General features: G+C 40.6%; 1 protein-coding gene across 1 annotated transcript in view; it reads left to right on the top strand.

Annotated features, from left to right (window-relative positions):
* The window catches only part of CDCP1 (CUB domain containing protein 1), an 82,313-nt gene that overhangs the window by 29,687 nt on the left and 28,525 nt on the right, over positions 1–24,101 (top strand). The window contains 3 exon segments of the mRNA XM_020987338.2: positions 7,466–7,672; positions 10,315–10,671; positions 12,396–12,764. Coding sequence (XP_020842997.1) covers positions 7,466–7,672; positions 10,315–10,671; positions 12,396–12,764 — 933 coding nt within the window.

Genomic DNA, 24,101 nt, shown 5'->3' on the forward strand with positions numbered 1-24,101 from the left:
TTAAATTAAAATTTTCTTGCATAAATGAAACATATGTAGCTAAGAATAGAAGGAATGCAGAAAATTGGGGGAAAACTTTCATAGACAATCTCTCAGATAGGATGTGTTGGTATATTGCTGAAGTGTAGGAAATGATGAGCTGGTTGATTTAGAAAAATATGGAAAAAGTCAAACTTATAAAGGAAGATGCTATCCATCTTCAGATTAACAAATAATAGGAAGAAATAAGCATAGTACAGTCACACACACACACACATATATATGTGTGTGTGTGTGTGTGTATGAGTGTATATTGTATATATGTATGTTTACAGATATCTATGTGTATGTGTATATATATGTGTATATACATATACACACACACACATATACATACACATATATATCTCTACACTTAATTGTAGCCTTCTTTGGGGGGGAGGGGAAAAGAAAAAGCAAAAAGTGCATAGCAGAGAACAAAAGAAAACAAACAAGGAAGCAAAGAAAAGCTGAGCAGTTTTGAAAACAATATATGTTATTTATTATATAGGTTTTCTTGAATTGGAAATTTATTGTTTTATAGTGAATCCTCTCTTATGGCCTGCTGTGTACATGGCAATGGTTTTTTTTTCTTTTCTCATTTTGTATTTAAGTTTAAAATAAAATTTACCAAAAAAAGAAAGAGGTATGTATAGAATAATTTTACATATATATACCTATTTGTGTCTAATAGTAGCCAACTTGAAAGAAGGAAGGTAAAAAAAGAAATTTACATTATAATTTCATTATATATTTGAAAGGAATAGCAAGTTGTACATAGTAGATTTACAGTTTCATGCAGTCATCTTTTTTATTATACTATGTTATCAAAATGCTTGTTTTATTCCATAAATTAAAAATAAAAATTTTAAAAATTGAATAATTGCATTTCAATGTAATTAGTTTCCTTTGTGATCCTATGTGTTTTATCTGATGCATTTAAAAGCATTATTCTGAGAAGGGGTCCACAGGCTTCACCAGACACTCCACATGGACACACATAAAGGTTAAGAGCCCCTAGTCTAGTCTAGAGGCTGTGGTCAGAGCCTTCGGAGAGCTGGTGAGTATCTTTAGTTGTTCCAAAAGCTTCCAGGAGGCTATTGCTGCCTTTTAGGCTGAAGCAGCAAAGGCTTCCTTGCTCAGAACTACCAAGGCTGTATCAACTGAAAACTTAATTTATGGACCAGTACATTCACAGTTAGAAATATACAAGTAGAGAATCTTTTTTTTTTAATTGTTATTTAATGGGAAGTCATCTCTGCTTCTTTGCAGAGGTGGATGTGGCGTGGATGTGGAATACTGCACGTAACATCAGATTGTTTCAATATGTTGATTAGGTTTCCTGAACTTTTTTTATTCATTATTGTAAAGGATGACTTGGGGGTATACAGTGAAGAATGTAAGTGATACAAAAACAAGAGATTTTTTTAAAAATTAAAAAAAAATCTGAGGTCATCCCTAGACAACCTAAAAGGAAACATGCAGAGTTTATAAACAATTTCTCTATTTTATTTTTTCTTTTAAGCCTCCAGAACTCTTTGGATTTTATTCATGGTATTTAAACTGCAAATTTTCCAGCATGGTTAAATTTAGCAGAGCTTGTAGTCAACTGACATGATCTTCAAGAACCCAGGGTCCCCTCTGTGTCCTGATGAGGCTCTGGAATAAAGCCTTCCTTCAGGTCAGGAATTTTAACCTGTCCCTGATTCTGCTGCTTGGGTGTCCTTGCCAAGTTCACCATCCATTAGTTGAGCCACCAGAAATGGGGGTCTACCAGGTTGCCTATGCCCTGAATTAATGGAAGAAAAGGTTTGCCTTTACTCTCCTCCTATTTTTCATGGTTCCCAAATGTTATGCCCTAATTCAGCAGGAATGATGGATGGCGATGACAAGAAAGCTAGGAAAATGTAGGTGCTTAATGAGTATCTTTGGATGTATGAGATATGAGAATGTTGTTCATCATGACCAACTGTTTCTATGTTTCCATTAGGCCAAACAAGAAAAAAAAGAATTTTATTACTGTTCATTAAGTTTGAGTAGGCTATCAGCTGGCCAGCTTTGGATGTCATAAAATCCTGGAATGGCTTTCTGAGAGAGGCTGTAAGTTCTCCTATCACCAAAGGTCCTCTTCAACAGCAGAATAGACTTTTATGGATCTACCATAGTTCAGACTCCACAATGGGAGAGTCAGCCTGATTTAAAAAATACACAAACAAAAATGCTAGACTTGAAGGCAAGACCTGCCTGCGAGTGACTTTCTGGAAAAAGTGTAAATATTGTTCAGTGATCAGGCCCATCCAGTTTAGTTAGGTGAGGCCATTCTCAGAAAGGTTAACTAATAGACCAGAGAATTTCACAATATTTAGACTTCTTTGTAGAGATGAGGACTTGGGCTCACCTTTCAGTGACTCAGGGGTTAATCACAGCTGAAAGGGGGCCTTCCTAGAGATCATCTAAGTCAGGAGTTATTAACCTGAGATTCATGAACCTCCAAGGAGTCCATGGATAGGTTTCAGGGGTTCTAAGAAGTTGGAAGGGGAAAAAAAAATCATATTTTTATTTTCACTAAGCTTGAGTTTCCTTAATAATCTTATGTGTAATCCTTATGAATTTTATTTTTTTATTTTAAAAGCATTATTCTAAGAATTTCACAGGTTTGTTTCATCTGACTACCATAGGGGTCTATGAGTCAACAGGCATTTATTAAAAACTAGCATTTATATAGCACTTTGGGGCAGCTAGGTGGTATCATGTACACAAAGCATGGGGCCTGGAGTCAGGAAGGCCTGAGTTCAAACCCAGCCTAAGACACTGTATGACCTTGGGCAAGTCACTTAGCCCTATTTGCCTCAGTTTCCCCATCCATAAAAAATGAGATGGAGAAGGAAGTGGCAAACCACTGCAGTACCTTTGCCAAGAAAACCCCATATGGGGACATAAAGAGTCACACACACCTGAAACAACTGAACGACAGCAACATATGGAATAGGGAATAAACTGACCTTGTTGCTCCAAAGAGCATGATTAGGCCCAATGGGGGAGGAAGGTCCAGGGAGAAGGATTTTGACTCATTATCTCCAAGTAGCTGAACACTAAGTTGCTACTGCCTTTGTTGAAGGTGAAAGGGAAAGTCTTTGTTCTGCACACGATTAAGCTCTGTTCACCAGTATGCAAACTGTCACCCTGAATCTGCTACTTGGGGCTATGGGATGTTCACTGGCACAAAAATAAGTGGTGAAATAGCCTCCTTTATCAATTTTGGATGATGGTCAGTGGCCATAAGCATGTTCTGTGCCTTTTCTGAGGTGTAGCTAGGTAGAAAGTAGAGGCCCTTTTGTTCCTTTCTGTGACACTGATGTTTCAGAAAGCAAGGATAAGGTAACCCTCAGCCTATTCCAGGCTTTTGAGCCATGTTGCACAGGATAGATCTGCCCAAAGATGGAGGTAGAGGCCAACAAGGTTGGGGCGGGGGGGGGGGATGGCAGGACCCAAGCAAGCATACACCCAAAAGCAAAACCAAGTTGGTATTGATACTGCTTTTCAGAACTTACTATCAGCCTGTTAGTTGTTCAGGCTGGATCTAGAGGCAAATACAAGGGTGTATCAGGGAGCTGACTGCTATACCTTCGACCTCTGTCCCCCAAATCTGGCCTTTCATGACAGCTATGAGTAGACCTTCCCCCCACCACTTCCTGCCTTTGATGCGTCAGCATGGTCCCACCTGACTCAGCCGTGGTGATTAGGACGTGCCCTTGGACATGTTCTAGTTAGTGGTGGTTACAATTCCATACCCACATTCATGGCCATTCCTTTCAGTCACCAGATGTGACGAGGTGAAGGGTTTTGAATTCCTGTCCTATTGTGACCTCTTATTGGAGACCAACTCCTTTTAGAATTTCATCCCAATATGGCACCTTCCTTGAATCTCTTTTCCTCTGTGCCTTCTTCTGTCCCTATCTACTCTGATATGCTACTATTTGCAATCAGGAATTCACCAACATTGTAGAGACTGGCATTTATGTGGCTGGAGCAAACAATGTTTTCTTTGACTCTTAGTTGGTACCTCACCTTCTTTTGAGGCAGCTAGATGTCAAGATGGATACAGTGCTGGGACTGGAGTTAGGAAAACCAGAGTGCAAATTCTGCCTCATCACTTACCAGCTGTGTGACCCTGGGCAAGCCACTTACCTTCTGTCTGCCTCAGTTTCCTCAACTGCAAAATGAGTATAATAATAGCACCTACCTCCCAGGTTGTTGTGAGGATAAAATGAGAGAGTACATGTACAGCACTTGATAAACATTAAGACAGTACATAAATGCTAGTTATTATTACTATTTATTATGAGCTCTGGCACAGAACCATGTTAGGTTTAGAAATTCATGTCTTTTTCCCATTTTTCTCTTCTTAACAATGAGCTTTTCCAGATGGATGAATCAGTTTTACATTTTAATGTCTAGAAGGAATCAGACAATTAATATCAATAGCTCTTTCCATTTGTCAACTGCTTTGATTAGAATGATAATGAGCCATTGGACATATATATTTAAAAGGAAAAGCAAGCTATAGATTCTCAGTTTGTTCTTTCGTTCCTCTTTTCTTGTATATGGAAATGCTAATTTTATTTGATATTTAAGTTCAGAATTTAAAAAAAGACATAAAAAAGAAGAAATAAGAAAACGTACTCCCCCTTTCTTTCAAGAGGTGGAAGACTATGACCATGGACTACTGCAAACATAATCAGACTAGACTGATGTGTTGGCTGGTTTTCCTAAACTTTTTTTTTCTCCTCTGTTACTATTCTTGATTATAATGGATGCTTTCCTGGGTAGAGGAGGTTGGGAGGGAATGTATTTAAAAATTTTGGTGGTGTTAAAAGAAAGGAGACCAACTTTTAAAAATGCAAGTGAACAATCTATGCTCTCTTTTGTTAGGGGTCCCAGCATTTCTGTTTCCTGCTACTTATTACTTTGACTAATAATTGAGTGAGATGAGCAGCTTTCAGACACTGGAAAATGAGCCTTCAGTTGTTCCTTGCCACTGTCTTAACTGGCTGAATTTTGTTTTTGTTGTTGTTTGTGACTTAGCCCTCATCAGAAGCACTGGTGTTTGCTTTGCTATAAATTCTTTTAAAGTGTGTTAATAATAGTTCATAGTAGTAGTAATAGCAGGTGCCACACCAGAAGGTTTCTATGGATCGTTTTGTTTGAGCCTCTTAACAACCCTGTGAGGTAGCAAGGTGTACTGTAGGTATGGTCATCCCCATTTTACAGGTCACAGTAGAGGTCAGAAGTAGCACTATGATGGCAAAGAGGCAGGTTTGGTTTAACATCAGGAAATGCTTCCTGATAATTAGAGCTGTCCAAAAATGGAACGGCCTCTTTTCCAGCTCTCCATTTCTGGGATTCTGGGTTTGAATAGGTCTGCCTGGTTCTTGCCTATTGGGTAGAATGTCTGTGTAGCTTTTTATAAACATCTGTCTATCAAGAGGCAGCCTGGTCTGGTGGGGCCTTGGAGTCAGGAAGAGCCACACTTATTGTGTGGCCATGGGCAAGTCATGTCAGTGACACTTCATGCCAATTGTGTAGGATAACATGAGAACGTGAGGCAATTAGGCGGCACAGCACATAGGGTATTGAACCTGGAGGCAGAAAGATTTGAGTTTGCATCCTGCCTCGGATACTTACTAGCTGTGTGATGATTAGTGAGCCACTTCACCTCTGCCTCAGTTTCCCACACTGTAAAATAGGGACAATGCCAGCACCTATCTTTCAGGGTTGTTGTCAGGATCAAATGAGATAATATTTGTAGAGCACTTAGCACAGTGCCTGGCACGTGGTAGGTGCTTAATAAATGTTTTGTTTCCTTCCTTTCTTCTATCCTTCGTTCCTTTCTTCTTTCCTCCTTTCCATCCTCCTTTCCTTCCTTGAGTTTTTCCTTCTTTCCTCTCTACCTTCCATCCTCCTTTTCTTCCTTTCTTCCTTCTTTCCTTCTTTTCTTCCTTCTTTCCTTCTTTTCTTCCTTCTTTCCTCCCTACTTTCCTTCCTTTATTCCTCCTTTCCTTCCTTCTGTCCTTCCTACTTTTCCTCTTTCCTTCTATCAACAAGGAAATCACAGGTCCAGACCAAAATAAAATCCATAATAAAAATATCTGTCTGTAATATAACACATACACATACACACACACACACACACATACACACACACACATACACGCATGCACATACCCCCTACCATTTACTTCACAGGGTGTTTGCAAAAGTTTAATAAATTCATAGATGTAAAAACGTAAGATGATGTATAAATATAAGAACTGTCATGTGTGTATATCTATGTACACATAGGAAGGACAGTCAGCAACTAAGGTTAGTTTTGGGATTTTGTTTGGTTTTTGGCGGGGAGGGCAGGATTGGCTTATGATTTTTTTGGAGGAGAGAACTTCCAGTGAAGAAATTTGCTCCACCAGCACAGGGGAGCTCCTGCTTTTTCAGTTATAGCTTAGAGAATGTCCTTGGGCACTGAGAGATTAAATTCCTCACCCAGGGTCAGTGGCAAGACAGGACCCCAGGTCTTTTTTGCCATTCTAATACCAGTTCTCTGTCCATGATGCTTCTCAAGGTTAATTTTATAAAAACAAATTTTTAAAAACTCATTTAACATAGTGTTTTAAAGTTGATAGAGCACTTTATTCATGGCAACTCTGTGAACTGGTAGTCCAAGTATTACTGTCCCTGTTTTACACATGATGAAACTGAGGCTGGGAGAGAAGCTATGGCTTTATCAGGTTCCCACAACTAGCAATCATCAGAAGCAGGACATGAACTCAGGTCTCTGGATTCCAAGGGCAGCACTCTTTCTACTCTCCCACGTTGTCTTTCATTTAACCATATCATTAAAATAGTGTGTTTCAGAAATATGAACATCAATGATGCTACCAGCTTGATTCTGAAAAAGTTGAGAGCTATCTATTTAAAACCAATAATGAAGGTATGTTGTAGTGTAATACTTTAGGCAAATATCATCCCTGGAAATGAAAATTCCTTTTTTACTCTCTGGAATTGTGATAGCGGAGAAGCTGCTTCCTCATCAATAGTTCAACTGTTTAAAAACTGGGTGACTGATGGAGAAATATTACCTAAGACATCCAGTTTTTAGTGGTTTTATCTGGGAGCACATCTTAGTGTTGGAGTTTTGTTGGTTTGTTTTTTTAAAAGCTAAAAGAAGACAATTCCTAAAAAGCCAAGCAGTTTAATGACTGACTGAAGGTTCTTCCTAATTTGTGTGGTTATCTCTGGTTATTTGGCCCATCCCTTGCATCAGATCAGGAGAAAAGGAACACATGTGACAAAAGGTTGGAGCCTTCCCATGCAACATAAAATGGGACATGGCTGGTTTTTATCTATTAAATTACATAATTCACTAAGTTTTTTTCCTTTCCTTATTTTTCAGAATTTGATATTTTCCTCCCACCTGGCGATAACATCACAGTTTTTATAAAACGTGGGACCGTAACTCTGCCAACAAATATCTGCAACATTATTTTCCAGAGAAGACGCTCCTTCACATTGATCATCAAACCTGGGGAAAGAGCCATCTTTAGCTTTGATTGCCCTGACCCAACAAAGCATTATGTCCTGGAAGTCCAGAAGAATATTGGTAAAAAAAAAAACTATAAATATATTTTAAAGTTTCTCCATTTCCCTGCTGACTCTCTCTTTCATACTGTGGTCCTAAATCAGAGTTGTTAATAACTTAGTGTCCACAGACTGAAGTCTGTGGATAGATTTCAGGGGTCTATGAACTTGGTAGAGAAAAAAAATTATGTCTTTATCTTTACTAACTTTTGGTTTCTTTTATAATCCTGTGGATTTTACTTTGTCTTTAAAAAGTAACCAGAGAAGAGGTCCATACTCTTTACCAGACTTCTACAAAGGTTCACAACACAAAAATAGGTTGAGAAGCCCTGCTCTAAACCTTAGATCAAGAAGAATTTCCATAGACCTTGCTGAGGATGGTCCATAGTGGTCTTGGTGACATGTCATCTGAATCATATGACAGGACCATGCTACACGAATGGTTTATGTGAGGAATTCAAGGTAGGCAGAAGGAAAAAAGTCAGGAGAATTATAGAAAAAGTTAATTGATTCAGCAGACATTTAAAACCCCTCCTCCCTCCTAATTTCCCAATTATTGTCAAGGATAACACCATCCTCCCAATGCATCAGGCGTCCCCCAGGATTCCTCCCTTTCTCACCTGCCACATCCAAGGCTGTTGTCAAGAACTGTTGATCTCCCTTTGAAGCATCTCTTAAATATGTCCCTTTCTCTCCTCTGACACTGCCCCCACCCTGGTGCTGACCTTCATCACCTCACACCTAGACTACTGTAATAGCTGCTGGTGGGTCTGCCTGCCTCAAGTCTCTCCCCCACTCCAATCCATCTTCCATTCAGCCACCAAAGTGATTTTCCTAAAACACAAGTCTGACTATGTCACTCTTCTACACAATAAACTCCACTCACTCCCAATTGCCTCCAACATCAAATACAAAATCCTCTGCTTGGTGTTCAAAGCCCTGTGTAACCTAGCCCTCTCTTAACTTTTCCAGTCTTCTTCTACTTTACTCCCCCTCATATTCTTCAGTCCAGTGACCCTGGCCTCCTTGAACAAGACACTCCGTCTCTCAACTCCAGGCATTTTCTCTGGCTTTCCCCCATGTCTGGAATGCTCTCCTCCTTTTCTCTGCATACTGCGTTCCCTGACTTTGAGTCCCAACTAAAATCTTGTCTACTACAGGAAGCCTTTCTTCTTCATTCTAGTGCCTTTCTCTTCATTATTTCCTACTTATCTTGTATATAGTTCCTTAATGATAGGACCAGACATCTTTGTATCCCAAGCACTCAGCACAATGCCTTACCAAAAAATACCTATTAGTTTGTTGAGCTAAATGTTAAAATCACTGGATGAGACTCAGAAGATAGCCAGCTGTTACACATCTGGAAGTATGAAGTGGTCCACTAGCATGGCACCATGAGCTTGGGGGACTTCTTTTTGTGGCTGGACTGACTGGACTAAATCCTCAGATTTAGAGTTCTTGGAAGTGACTGAAGGGTATCATGCAAAAGAAAGAGGGGATTTGAAATAAATAAGTGAGTTCCCCTGAGCTCACGGACCATGAGAACCTCTGAGAGCATTCCCCACAAGCTCTGTGTATGTCTTTATGCATCTTGTTACACGCATGCTGTCTTCCCCGCTGGAATGGACGTCAGGGGCTGTTTCTTGCCTTCCTCTGTGTCTCCTGTACTCAGCACATGGCAAGCACTTAACGAACTGTTGTCGATTGAGTCACTGATACCATCTTTGAATGATAACATAAGCATTATTTCAACCACACTAGCCCCTTATATGCCTATTTGTTGGATAGTAGGCAACTTTGAAGTTTGTGACACTGGCAGAGGACTGATGAAGATTTGCCGAATGTGACACAGAATCATACACATATTCTTGTTTGCCATTTTTGCTGCATCAGAAGTCTTTAACATTGCTTTAAGAGATGTCGGATTTTTCTCTCCTCTTAATTTAGTCCCTCTCCTGTCTAACACTTTGGTCCTTATTTAAAAAGGCTCAAGGTAGAAGGCACAATAAAGCATGTCATTAGCTGTTAACTTTTATAACATCTAACTGCCACGGTAATAAAATAGCAGGACCAAGCATGCAGAGCAGCGAGACAGCTGGCTCTTCTTTTCATCCATAATGGAGACCCCACATGCAGCCAGATGACTCTTAGGAATTCTTTGTTGATCACAAATGGGCTTGGCACTGTCTTCTACAAGTTACAAAATTTAACTCAGCATGGAGTGACTAGCATAGGGAGGCAAGCATGTGCAATGGAAAGAATGCTGGATCTGAAGTCAGAGGACCTGGATTAGAATCCCAGTTCTGCCACTTATTATCTATAGGTAATTGACCCATACCATTGACCCCTATCTGGGTGTGGTTAAAGTGATCTCAGGCAAGTCACTGAATCTCTCTGGGCTTCAGTTCCTCATCTGTGAAATGAAGGGGTTGGTCTAGGTGACCACCAAGATCCCTCGTAGCTCTAAATCTAGGACACCATGATATTCCAAAAATATGTCTGCCTCATGGAAGATAAAAGCACATTAACCAAGCTCCAGTAATTTCATATGGGAAGCTCTGTGTTGGGAGTGGGAGGGGCAGAAGAGATAAGAGAAAGAAGAGAAGCATGCTGAAGTCACTGTTGTAACATTAATCAGATGTGTTTACCTTGTTGTATTTTCAGATTGCATGTCAGGTCCGTGTCCTTTTGGAGAAGTACAGCTGCAGCCTTCGACATTACCTGCCCTAAACAGGACGTTCATCTGGAATGTGAAAGCTAGCCCAAAAGTTGGCCTTGAGCTGCAGTTCTCCAGCCCTCGGCTGAGACAGATTCGTCCAGGAGACACTTGCCCGGACTTGGTTACCTATAGCATCAGCGGCTCTATTGAGAAGACAGCTGCCAACATTGGAACCTTCTGTAGCAATGGCACAGTCTCACGAATCAAAATGCAAGGAGGAGTCAAGTTGGCCTTATACTTACCATGGAATGAAAACAGAAACTCTTCCGGTTTTAATATTGCAAACAGGTCTTCTATAAAACGTAAGCACACTACTAAATTGCTGTTGTCCTATTGTGAGATTGGGTGTCATTATAATATTCCTTATTATATAAAAATGCTATGTCAAGGCCATTTTTTCTTAAGTGTTGGTTACAATTTTTTTCTTCATACATTTGTTTGTTTGTTTGCTTAAATGAAATGAGGGCCTGCAACCTCATATATTTTCATTTGTTTCTCAGTCGTGTCCGAACTCTCTGTGACTCCATTTAGGGTTTTCTTGGCAAAAAACCACTAGAGTGGTTTGTCATTTTTTTCTGCGGCTTATTTTACAGATAAGGAAACTGAGGCAAAGAGAGTTAAGTGACTTGCCTAGAATCACACAGCCAGTAAGTGTCTGAGGCCAGATTTGAACTCGGGAAGATGAATCTGCCTGACTTCAGGCCTAGTGCTCTATGCACTATGCCACCTAGCTGCCCCTAAACTCACATATACCAAACAATTAACAAGATGCACTAGAGATCCAAGAAGGTGAATGGACCTTGTAGACATCACTGCGGTTCGATGGGATGAGACCAATAAGTAAATCACGAGGATGAGCCCAGCCTAGAAAAGAGACAGCTTGGGGGGATGTAATTCTTGTCTTCCAAGTATTTCAGGCTGTCATTTGGGAAAAATGAAGTTTTAATTCCACTTGGCCTGAGAAGGCAGAAGCAGGAGCAGGGGAACAGAAATTGCAATAGGCCTGGAATCAGGAAGATGTGAATTCAAATCCAGCCTCAGACACTCACTAGCTGTGTGACCTTGGGCAAGTCACTTAACCTCTGTTTGCCTTAATCCACCGGAGAAGGCAATGGTATCTTTGCCAAGAAAACTCCATACAGAATCACAAAGAGTTGGACATGACTGAGCAACAACAAATTAAGGTTTGGTATTAGGGGAAAACTTCTAACAGTCGATGCTGTCCAAAAGAGGCTCCTTTTCAACGGAGTTCTTCAAGGAAAGGCCAGCTGATCCTTTGTTAATTATGCTTGTCACATGGTCATTTGTCAGGTATGTTCTCAGGGGATTTTTGTTTGTGTATGGGCTGGACTGGATCAGTGGTGTCAAACAAATAGAAACCGGGTCTGCTAATCAGAATATGAACATCCCTGGGGGCTGAATAGTGACCTAGTTTCCAAATGTAATATTATCTATGTTTTATTGTATTTTTTTATTTTGATACATATTTTCCAATTACATCTTAATGTGGTTTGGGACACACTCAGGAGCATTGTGGACAGCATGCAGCTCATAGACTTCACATAGGATGCCTCTGAGCTTGATGGTCCCTTCCGAACTCTGAAATTCTGGGTTGTGGTTTGCTTTCTTTACCTTTATTTTAACCTATCCAATCCTTTATATTTCCTTTCTCTGAATTCCCATAATTTTTTTTAAGGCAATTGGGGTTAAGTGACTTGCCCAGGGTCACACAGCTAGTAAGTGTCAAGCGTTCGGTCTGAGGCCAGATTTGAACTCAGGTCCTCCTGACTTCAAGGCTGGTGCTCTATCCACTGTGCCACCTAGATGCCCCCATTATTCCAACAGATAGCGTTTATCTCCATCCAGTATGAACATGCCACAGTCAAATATGCTATTTATGATCAACCAGGATACTGGACCCACATTACCCGGTTTTCATCTCCATGACCATGAATAATAGGGATCTGGGGGTGGTATGTTCCCATGACCTCTTGATTCATTTTGATTTGCTCCATCCTCCCAATAGGACTCTGCATCATTGAATCCGTGTTTGAAAGAGAGGGCTCAGCCACCCTGATGTCTGCCAACTACCCCGAGGGGTTCCCAGAAGATGAGCTCATGTCATGGCAATTTGTCATCCCCCCTTACCTCCGAGCCAGTGTATCTTTCCTCAACTACACCCTCTCCAACTGTGAGAGGAAGGAGGAAAGGGTTGAGTACTATATCCCAGGATCACTCACTAATCCGGAGGTGTTTCAACTTGGAGATAAGCAGCCGGCTAACATGGCTGGAAACTTCAACCTGTCTTTGCAAGGCTGTGATCAGGATTCCCAAAACCCTGGGGCCCTCCGACTGCTCTTTCAAGTTTTGGTTCAGCACCCTCAGAATGAAGGCAGTAAGTAAAACTCCATTCACTGATTTCCTTCTCATCCTTCTCCAAGTCTCTTGCTCAGCAAGGGTTGATATGTAAGAAGAGCAGTTGGGAGCTCTCTTTTCCTGACTTATCTTGTGTACAGTGAGACTGAAATGATGCAGAAGCATGGGTGTGTTTCCTCTTTCTCAACAGTGGCCATTCAAAACAATCTTGGACTCTGGACCCTTCAAGGGTTTCAGGAAACAGGTTACTAGAGACATGCACAGTCCCTTGCTGCAATAACATAAGTAACCCAGTTGGCATCTGAGGAAGAACTCCAGGATTGGGTAATGGAAACTGCTTTGAGTGGTTCTGAATTCATCATCTTCTTCCTCTGAAATGAGGGGATGATTTTTAGGGCCTCTTCCAGCTCTAATCATTTCCAAGTTCTGGCAGGGACTTGCTTCAAGATTCCAGGGAAATTAGCTTATAGATTTAGTTTCTTCAGCACTAAGAAGGGAATTGGATTGGCGCTTTATGCTTAGGGTGTGCACAGTGAGATGGAAGGTACTAAATCAATCCAAGGAGCAAATCACAGCACTGAGAAAGTGAGTGTCTGAAGGGTCAGTTGTGTTGAGCAGCCTTGTAAATAACCACTTGCCCAGAGTGAAGAATGATTTGTCCTGGATGCTGGATCAGTGAAGAGTGATGAGACTATTTATTTTACTTCTGGTGTATTTCCTTAGAAGCAAGAGAGCAAGTTTTAAAATATACAGATGGGATGGTGGGGTGGCACGTGTCCAAAAGGAATATGAAAACCACATGGCTATTTGCACAGCAAGTGTCAACCAGGAAACAATTTCCGTAGATCCTTGGATCCCAAGGGAGAAGTATTTGTTCAACACTTTGGGCCTTAAGAATTTGATGGGTCTTCAAACCCTAAGAAACTGATGTGGCTACAGGGAAACTTGTCAGTGTTTCAGCAGACGTTTTAAGAAGTGGAACCTTGGCTTCTCTGGTGTCTTGACCTGAACTGGTGCCAGTAATAGGTTAGCAGAAGACATCTCCCCTTCTAGTTATTCCTTTCAAGCTTGGATTTTTTTAGTTGGTCACATACAGGTTTTCACATATTTTGTGTTGACAGTTCTGTAAGCAAAATGCTAAATTGAAAACAGATGTGAAAGGGTTTGGGGGAGGACATGAATTTAGATTTTTGATTTGTTTATCATAGTTATGCTGAAAGTCTGCTGAAAAGGTCTTCCAAGTTTCTCTACACCCTTCAAAAGCTTTAAACCTATGCTTTATGTCTAAAATGGATCCAATTGCTAAATAGGATATTTATCTTTTTCTTGGTATGGACCAAGAACTCTCAGGGTGCAGAACTCCCTCCACTGATATAACTGGGTATCCACTCTGCCACTTAAGAGTCTTAGAGAGAAGCCTGGGAGCGCTGAAAGGTTAGGTTGCTTGCCAGGGTCACACAGCCGGTATGTGTTAGATTTGGACTCAGGTCTTCCTGCAAGGCTGCCTCTCAATCTTCTGGGCTGTTCGGCTTCTCTGTGCCACAGCTAACATCAAATATAGGTTTCATTTTGATCCAAACAAAGAACAGTTAGATGAACTTTAGGAGTTATTTAATTAACACAGAATTCTGCTTATAGCAAGGTGGATGGAGTCCTGAGCCTGAAGTCAGGAAGGCTCGAGTACAAATCCAGTCTCAGATAGTTGGATGATCCTGGGCAAATCATTTAACCTGTTTGCCTCAGTTTTCTCAGTTGTAAAATGGGAATAATAGTATGTACCTCACAAAATTGTTATGAGTGTTAAATGAGATAATATTTGTAAGGAACTTAGCATCATGCCTGGCACATAGTAGGTGCTTAATAAATACCTGTTCTCCTCTTCCCTTCCTAGATCAAGGGGTATGAGATAGTTTTTATTCTGAGAGGTTTTTCTTTCTGACTCTGACGGAGAGATGAGAGGTTCTTAACTTTTTGGGGTCATGGATCTTTTGTCAATGTCTGGTGAAGCTGATAGACAAGTATTTTAAAATGTATTAAAACACAGGATTACAAAAGAAGCGAATCACATTGTAATGTTGTTCAGGTTTTTTCAGTCGTATCTGACTCTCTGTGGCCCCATTTGGGGTTTTCTTGGCACAGATACTGGAATGGTTTGCCATTTCCTTCTCCACCTCATTTTACAGATGAGGAAATTGAGGCAAACAGGGTTAAGTGACTTGCCCAGGGCCTGAGTTCAAATCCTGTCTCAGGTAGTAAGTGCCTGCGGCAGGATTTGAACTCAGGCCTTCCTGACTTCAGGCCTGGTGCTCTATCCACTATGCTACCTAGCTGCCCATATTGAAATGTATGTTGAAATGAAGCTATCTATTTTTTTTAAGTTCATAGACCTTAGGTTAAGAACCCCTGAGATTGACAAACTTATATCTCTGTTTTCCAAGGATTCCCATTTCTATCCTTCTGTCCCAGGCTGTACTGTATCCCAAGAACTGCCCCCTCTCCCATTCTGGACCAGAAAGATGGCTAAAAAAAAAATGCAATCCTGTGTGAATCAGCAGACATTTATGAAGCCTCTGTTGGGTGCTGGGAAGGAGTTTGGATTAGACACAGTCCCAATGCTGAAGGAGTTTAGAGTCTGGTAGGGAGATGAGACTCCCAGGTAGCTGTGCTAATCAGAATTTGTGTTAAGGAAGAAAAAGAGTTGTGACGGTGAGTCATTGCCAGCCCAGCTGAGCAGGGAAAGCTTCTGGGGGGAGTGCATTTTAATGTGACCTTTAACAGAGCAACAGATCAGTGTTCAACACGTAAAGATGGGGAGGCATGAGGAGAAGGCACAGAGGCATGTTTGGGAGCAACAAGTAAAGTATGTGCCTAAAAGAGAGCGTCTCAAGTGAGATAATCTATGCAAAGCACATTGCAAACCTTAAAGTGCTGTATTAATGCTATTTGCTGCTACTGTTACTTCTACCATCACCACCACCACTACTACCACTACCACTACCACTGCTGCTGGGGCTACTACTGATACTGTTACTACTACCACTACTACTACCACCAGTAATACAACTACCACCACCACCACTACTACCACTACTGCTGCTGCTTCTGCTGTTGTTACTACTGCCACTACTACCACCACAACTACTACTACCATCACTACCACCTCTATTCTATAACCACTACTACTATCAGTATCACCACTATCACTACTACTACCAGTACCACTACTATTACCACTACCACTACTACTATGACTATCACTACTACTACTACACCAAGTGGTATAGAGCAGTTGTGTCAGACTCAAATAGAAACCAGAACCACTGAAGGTACATAAAGATCCCTGAGGGCTACATATTGACTTAGAAAATCACATGTTAACATTATCTGTGTTCTATCATATTTTTATTTATTTTGTTGAAACATTTCTCAATTACATTTTATTTTGGAAAGTACTGTAGCCCATGGATGGTTATTTGACACTTCTGGTGCAGAGGACGGAGTACTTGACTTGGAGTCCAGGACACCTGAGTTCAGCTCCCAGTTAAACTGCTTACTAGCTGTGTGACAGAAATTGATGCACAGGTGACGCCAGAGTCATTATAGCGCTACTGCCTTCTGTTGGTCCAGGTGGATCAGGTTCTCTTAGGGAAAGCCAAAATGCACAAAGGCCCTCAGGCCATCCTGCCCCCTAGAAGATATTTAGGCTGGAAGATGGCATGGCACCAGGGTGGAGGGCCTCGAACGCCATTCAGCTGAGACTCAGCTTTCATTTTGCTCCCCTTCTCTCATCACTGAGGCTGAGGAATAAAAGGCGTACGGTGCTTTGTACTGGTACAGTTCCTTAGAACTCAGCGTCTTCTCCTCAGTTATCTTGTTTGATCCTCATAAGGACCCTGTGAGTGAGGCAGGGGGAGTGTTGTTGTCCTCGCTTTTTAGAGAAACCGAAGGCCCAGAGAGACCGAGTGAAATGACTTACCTGAGGTCACACAGCTGAGACCCAGGTGTCCTGACTCTTCCCATCAAACACACTACCTCCGTGGTAATCCGGTGCACATTTGGGGGACCTGGCTCTCTGATGTCTGAATACTGCACCTCATTAGTGAATCCAGCAGCTATTAAGTACTCATTCTGTGTGACAGGAGCTGACCATCAGCTCCACTACCTAACTTGCATCCTTGAGTTTGGCCTTTTAAAGGGACAAATATCATTTCCTATTCAGATTTATTAAAAATAATATAAAAACATCTCCAGTTTGTGGATGGTGAAAGATGAAATGACTGAGGAAACAAAAGTTTCAAGCTTCTGAGCAAATCGATTTCTCAAGCAATACATGCCAATTGCCTAACAAATTGGAACCAGTTACCCTCCTCAGCTTTGCCTGAATACAGGGGGAGACAGATTTTTATACATTAAAAACAACTAATCAAATAAGGCCAATTAAAGCAACACAATTAACTAGGATACATTAGGTAATCTGATTTCTAATCAGAGGAAATTTAAGGGACTTTCCAACATGGGAGGTGGAGAGTGAACAGGTGCAATTCCCTAAAATCAGAAAAAGAGGTGTCCCACTTCCCCCAGGTGTCTGTGAACAACCAAAGAAGCACAGAAACAATAAGTGATTAGTACAGGGTCAGTTTTCAGATAAAAAACGGGGGTTGCTTGAGATGTACAGCTGGGAGAAAACTCCTTGCCTCAATCTGAGAATCTGACTGTGTTTCCGGTCAGCACATCCTAGGACCTTAGTTACGGTAAGCAATAGGGAGAGGTGTTCTAGCGTCCTAGCCACGCAAGGCTAGGCTCAAACAATACAATAAGGTTCTTTCCCAATTCCTACAATTGAATAAAGTTTTATCACAAAACACAATTTGGACTAGACTAGAAAGGAAACTGAGCTAGCTCCAGAATTGAGTCACAAAATGGAGTTAAGATGGTTCACTCAGTTCTCACAATTAACCACTCGCTGCCCTAATCCTCTCAATTCCCCCAAGTTTTCTTGATAAATACATGATAGCTCTGAAGCAAGTAAGCCTGAGCACTTTTGAGAAATTCCCATTCTGTGTTTTAGGATGAGTAATGCATTATCTGCCTGGGGCGCTTGGAAATAGGGAGTAGGTTAGCTGTGAACCTGTGGGTGAGTGTTGTATGCCTAAAGCTGTCTAAAGTGTGCTTGGGTAATGTTAAGGGCTCCATTTTATGTTTGTCACCCCACCTTTCAAAACAAGTCATGCTGTTATTAAATGTCCCATAATGCATTCTGCTCCACCAAAAGCAACCTCAGAGAGCCTAGCTTCACATCTGGGGACTCTGAGGCAATCACACAACAATCACTTTTGTCAGTGCTGAGGTTTATGCCTCTCTCATTGCATCTTAGAACATTCCAGATCCACACAACCTAGTTTTCTCCCTGTACAATGCAATTTCAAAACTGTTCAGAGGGTCTCGCCTTATTGTGTGATGTAATTAGCTCTGAGAGCTCAGAGGTGGTTTGGGTTTTTATATTCTATGCTTTAAGTGTTCTAAAACATGCTCCACTGAGGCAGAATACCATCATAGACAGAGAGAGCTGGATTTGGGGACCAGAAGACCTGGGTTCAAGCCCTGCCTCTGACACAAAGCAGCTGTGTGATCCTGGACAAATCATTTAATTTCTTAGTGTCCCAGGCAACCTCTCTAAGACTGTAAGTCAGGCCTGCACAATATATGGCCTGAGCACCGCTTTTAGCCTGCCAAAGAATTTCCAGTGGCCCATGAAAAATATAGGGTTGCCACTGCTTACTCTCCTGTTTATCACATGATCCGCGACAACCAACCATCATCAATCTGTCTCTAGTCTAACCTATCTGCAGCCCAAAGAAGTTTAGCCTATTTTAATTTTGGCTGCCTACTACCAAGTTGTGCAGGTCTGCTGTAAGTTATAGATGAGTTGCTGATCTGTATTGGTGGAGGGAGTTACCATACCAGAAATCCTCCATACTGATGAAATAACAGGCCCAGCCCTCCTTTGCCTAGTCTTGGGGGGGGGGAGAACTGAGTGCCTGCTTGATATCTCATCATGTAGCTATTTAATAATAATAGCTTTGAGGTCTTCATTTATATTTACAGAGGGCTTTACATATATTTTCTCATTTGAGCCCTGCAATAATTTAGTGTAGTGTTAGTAGTGTAGTATAGTATTATTAACCCCATTTTACAGATAAGAACAGGGAGGCTACTGTTAAGTGTCTTGCCAAGGATCACATGGCTAGAAATGTCTGAGGCTAGATTTGAACCCAGATCTTCCTGACTCCAGATCCAGCTCATCTGGACGTTCTAAAAGATTTTCAACTTGTAAGGAAGGCTAGTTACTTTAATACTGCTGCGGATCATAATGTCATTGACGTAGGTCTTCAACTTCTCAGTGCACATCACTGCTCATCCATTCCCTCCCAGCCCATTCTACTCCTTCCTTGTTCTCCCATGACCTCACCCCCAGAGGATCTGGCCATGGTGCTGAAAGGCTCCAGCACCAGCATGGTACTCAAGCTATCCATATTTGTTCTCACTCCTCATGTAGTGAGGCACACCTCTTTTTCTGATCACATATTTCCTCAAAAACATCCCTCAATCTGTTTTTTGCATATAGGTCACCCTTGGATATATTTTATATGTCCACCATGTCTCTCTATGTTGCTTACTGAGTCACCTGTAACTTTAGCTCTTCAAAAACTGGCAGCTAGGTAGTGCAATGGATAAGTTACTGGACATGAAGTCAAAAAGACCTTTTCAAAGACCTGTTCAAATCCCACCTCAGCCACATGCTGGGTGACTGTAAGCATATCAATTTTAACCTCTTTCAGCCTCAACTTCATCATGTGGAAAACAGGGATAATAATTGTACCTCCCTCCCTAAGTCATTGGGAGGATAAAATGTGATCATATTTGCAAAGTGATTTACAAACTGCAAAGTGCTATATGAAATTATTATTTCAAGGTTCTCCTGGTTCTGCTCACTTCACTTTGCATCAGTTCATGTGAGTCATCCTACTTATCATTTCTTGTAGCACGATAATATTCCATCACAATCATCACATCCACAGCTTGTTCAGTCATTCCCCAATTAATAGACATCTTCTCAATTTCTAATCTTAGCCACCACAAAAAGAGCTACTATAAATATTTTTGTAAAATAGGTCCCTTTCCCTTTTTAAAAAATCTTTTTGGGATACAGGCCTAGCAGTGGTATTTAGCTGTTCTCCGCAATACAGTGATCCAAGATAATCCCAAAGGACTCACGAAACTGATGAAACATGGCATCTGCCTTCAGAGGAAGAACTGATATTGTCTGAATACAGACTGAAGAATATTATTTTTCACTTTCTTTCTTTGAGTCATCTTATACAAAACCAATAATAGGGAAATGTTTTACATTGTTATGCATGTATAACCTATATCAGATTGCTTACCATCTCAAGGAGGAGGGATGGAGAGATAGAATTTGGAACTCAAAATCATGACTAATGGAAAATATGCTTAACATGAATGTATATGTAGAGCCTATATCAGATTGAATGCTGTCTTGGGTGGGGGGAAGAACTAGGACAGGGAGAAAATTTAAAACTCAAAAATCTTATGGAAGTGAATGTTGAAAACTAAAAATAAATTAATTAATTACCCCAAAACAAAGAATTTGGAGCTCAAAATTTTTTAAAAAATGTTAAAAATTGTTTTAACATGTAATTGGGGGGAAACAAAATATTATTTTAAAAAAGACTTTCAGTGGGGAAAACATTTCTTAGGACCATAGATCCAGAGTTAGAAGATGCCTTTAGAGACCATCTAGTCCAACACCCTTATTTTATCGATGAGGAAACTAAGGCCCAGAGAGGTAGTTAAGTGACTCACCCAAGATCAAATGGGAAAGATCCCAACAGAACCAGGATTCACACTCAGGTACCATGACTTTATGTTCAGCTGGAAAGTTCAGCACTATTTCTACTGCACCACTGGGGGTTTTGTATGGAAGAGAGGTGTAGGGAAGCATGTTGGAACATCAGAAGCAATGCACAGTTTAGTAAATTCAATCCAACACAGTTTCTCCTTTGTGTTCAATTGTTTTGTTCAAGGGCCAACCCCTGGCCCATTGGTACTGCCTTGTTCAGATATATTCAACAGACTGGCCTTCCAACTGTATGTCATGGTCTCAACAAAAGGCATTTTTCAACTCTTTGTTTTTCCTTTTGGGTTTTTTGGACAGCCTTCTCAGTGACTATGCATCTCATTGAGGAGGCCTGGCAGGGCCTAATACATTCAGGGCTTGATTCAGTCAGTATGACATTGTCCACAAAAGCAAGCATCTGGAGGGTTTTACCTTCTGTAGGAAATCCCTGGGCAGGACATGCTTTGTGAGGATAGCAGAAACCTTCAGTGAGCATTCATCTTTCTATTTCATGCCTTGCTTGACATTAACAATCAGAAGGCTATGGAATTATCATCTCTATGGTCAAATTTATCAAAATCTCCTATGATCTTAATAACTACATGAGACACATAGTAGAAATAGTATGTTGTAGTGGTCAGCATGCTGGGCTTGAAGTCCGGAAGACATGGGCTCTAATCCTGTCTCAGACAAATACCAGCTATGGGTCTTTGTGACAGTTTCCTCTGTAAAATGAGGGGGTTGGATTAGATGGTTTCTATGATGCCTTCAGCCCTCAATCTATGCTTTTTTGAGGGGAGAGGCAGGAGGTTGCATTACCACCTTATATTTAATTACATTTTATTTTTGTTCCATAATTTGTAATAAAAACACTTTTATTAAGTGCATTGTATTAATAACTATTATTTGTGATAATACTTTATTGTCTCATATAATTCTCACAACAACCTGAGAGGTAGGTACTATTATCATCATCCCCCTTTTACAAACGAAGAAACTGCAGCAAATGGAAGTTAAGTGACTTGCCCAGGGTCACATGGCTAGAAAGGGTCTGAGGCTAGTTTTGAACTCGGGCTTAGCTGATACCAAGCCCAGCACTCTATGCACTATGCCGCCTAGGTCTGTACTTTGCTCCACCCAGGCACAGGCCTATGTATCTGGGAGGGTCCTCAAAGGCCATCAAGTCCAACCCTTTCATTTCACAAATAAGGAAATGGAGTCATGCCATTTCTCTAATACCTGAACAGTAAACATAGGGAGACTTTGTATTCTCTGGGCCTCTGCCAATCGTGTGGCTAAAAGATGCAATCTGTGCTGGTAAACCATGTGTGAAAGCCCACCTCTTTCTGATTATTTTCTTTAAGGATATCCTCAGTAGTCTATAGATCATCCCATAAAGATTTACCAAGGGAAAGAAAGCAAAGAGAATAGACTCATGGGTGGGTAATGTGGCACCATCATATACAAAACACAGTAACTAGTAGTGAGCTTCCAGCATAGGTCAGCCACAGTAGAGTCAGTTTTCGTTAACATTTTCCTACACAGTAAGAGAAGAAATTTTAAGCTACAGCACCATTGTTATCCAAATAAACTAGGGCAGCTGTAGATCAGACAGAGAATGGCTTTCTTTCTTGTCCTCCTATGTCACACACTTGAAAGGATTCATACTTGGTTAGGAGTGTTTAGACAATTTCTACATTGTGTACCTGGAACTCTGTCAGCCCCAATAAATTAGCTATAAGATAGCTAATAGCAATGAGTGTGTTCTGCATGACTCCTATGAAACCCTAAAGGCCATTTATGTGATAAAAAAAAAAACAAAAAACAAAAAATAGAAGAAAGTACCATCATCTTCTAGGAGGGAATTTTCATATTGCCAAGACTCTTTTAAAAAAAAATTTAGGGATTTCACAAGCATTTAATTTAGCAGAGTTCTTGGCACTTAATAAATGTTTTATCTTTATTTTAAAAGTATAGGACTTTCAGATATTCCCAATATGAGAATCTATCAAAAAATTAATAATAATAACATACTATCTAAGGAAAATATATTATTATTACTAATTTTTAAAGTCAATCTAAGATTAAATCCAGGGATCTTAAATTAGAGTCCATGAACTTAGTTTTCTTATATTTTGATAATTATTTAAATACAACTTATTTCCTTTTTAACCCTGTATATTTTATTTTGGATATTTAAAAACATTATTCTGAGAAAGGATCCATAGGCTTCACCAGACTACCAGAGGAGTCTATGATACAAAAATGAACCTATCTCATATATGGTACCGTTTAATTAAGACAAATATAAAATGACATAATCCAGAAAACTTCTATACATTCATCAAATCCTATCGCTGGGTAGAAAAAGTTGTAGGACCATAGATTTGGAGACACAAGGGACCTTCAAGGTCATCTAATCCAACCTTCTCATTTTATAGTTGAGAAAATTGAGGCCCAAGAAGTTAACTACCCAAGACCACACAGAGAATAAATGGAGGAGTTACAATTTTACTTGGGTCCTCTAAACCAAATCCTACGCTCTTTGCACTGAACCATACTGCACTTAGCACAGTGCCTGGCACATAATAATCACTTAAGAAATGCTTATTCATTAACAGAAAGAGCCGACATTCCCCCTGGCATTCCCCAGTGTCTGAAGAATTAGAATGATTCCACTGTCCACATTGGTTGGCACAACAAAGTGAGATTTCTGTTTCACCTCAACCTCTTGATATGAACACAAATGACTATGAAAGGACCTGATTAATTTTGACCACATTTTGGTTTCCTGCTGTTGTGATAAAGCATATCACAACATGCTTTAAATTGGATCTGTCCTTCTGTGCCATCTTGAAACAAAATGGTGATCAGTAAGTTTTCAATTGTTGTGCAGTCTTAGCTAGAGTCTGCAAAAGCACACCCGCAATGCTGTGGGGAAAAGTGAGTGAGCTGAGGGAGGAATGCTCCCCATCACTAGATTTCAATCCCAATCTGGCTGCTCTGCTAGATAGCTACTGCCAGATCTCCATCTCTTGAATCTTGGTGTAATTGGAAAGATGCCGATGACACAACCTGATATTTCAAAAGGGATATTTTTTTACTCAGCTAATGGCTGATTGGAGATAAAGATCAGAAGACATTTCCCCCTGATTAATCCCTTTTGGAATGATAGTGGAAGTAAGTAACCAAACAGAGAGACTGTATCTCAACATCTCTGGGACAGCCCTGGGTCGCCTTCAATTTGTAGCCCTACTTTTGGCCATTTTTCTCTTAACACTCTCCCTACCCCAGTCACTGGTTGAGCGTTTTTAGGCTAACCTCGCACAGAGTAGTTATGGAATGGAGTATAGGAGGGTGGCTTTTTTTTGGGGGGGTGGAGTCTTTTTATTTTTTTTCCCCAAAACTTTTTCCTATTGCAAACAGCCAAAGCACATT

Source organism: Phascolarctos cinereus, unplaced genomic scaffold (genome assembly GCF_003287225.1).
Source record: "Phascolarctos cinereus isolate Bilbo 61053 unplaced genomic scaffold, phaCin_HiC Scaffold_1;HRSCAF=81, whole genome shotgun sequence".
Taxonomy (NCBI): Eukaryota; Metazoa; Chordata; class Mammalia; order Diprotodontia; family Phascolarctidae; genus Phascolarctos; species Phascolarctos cinereus.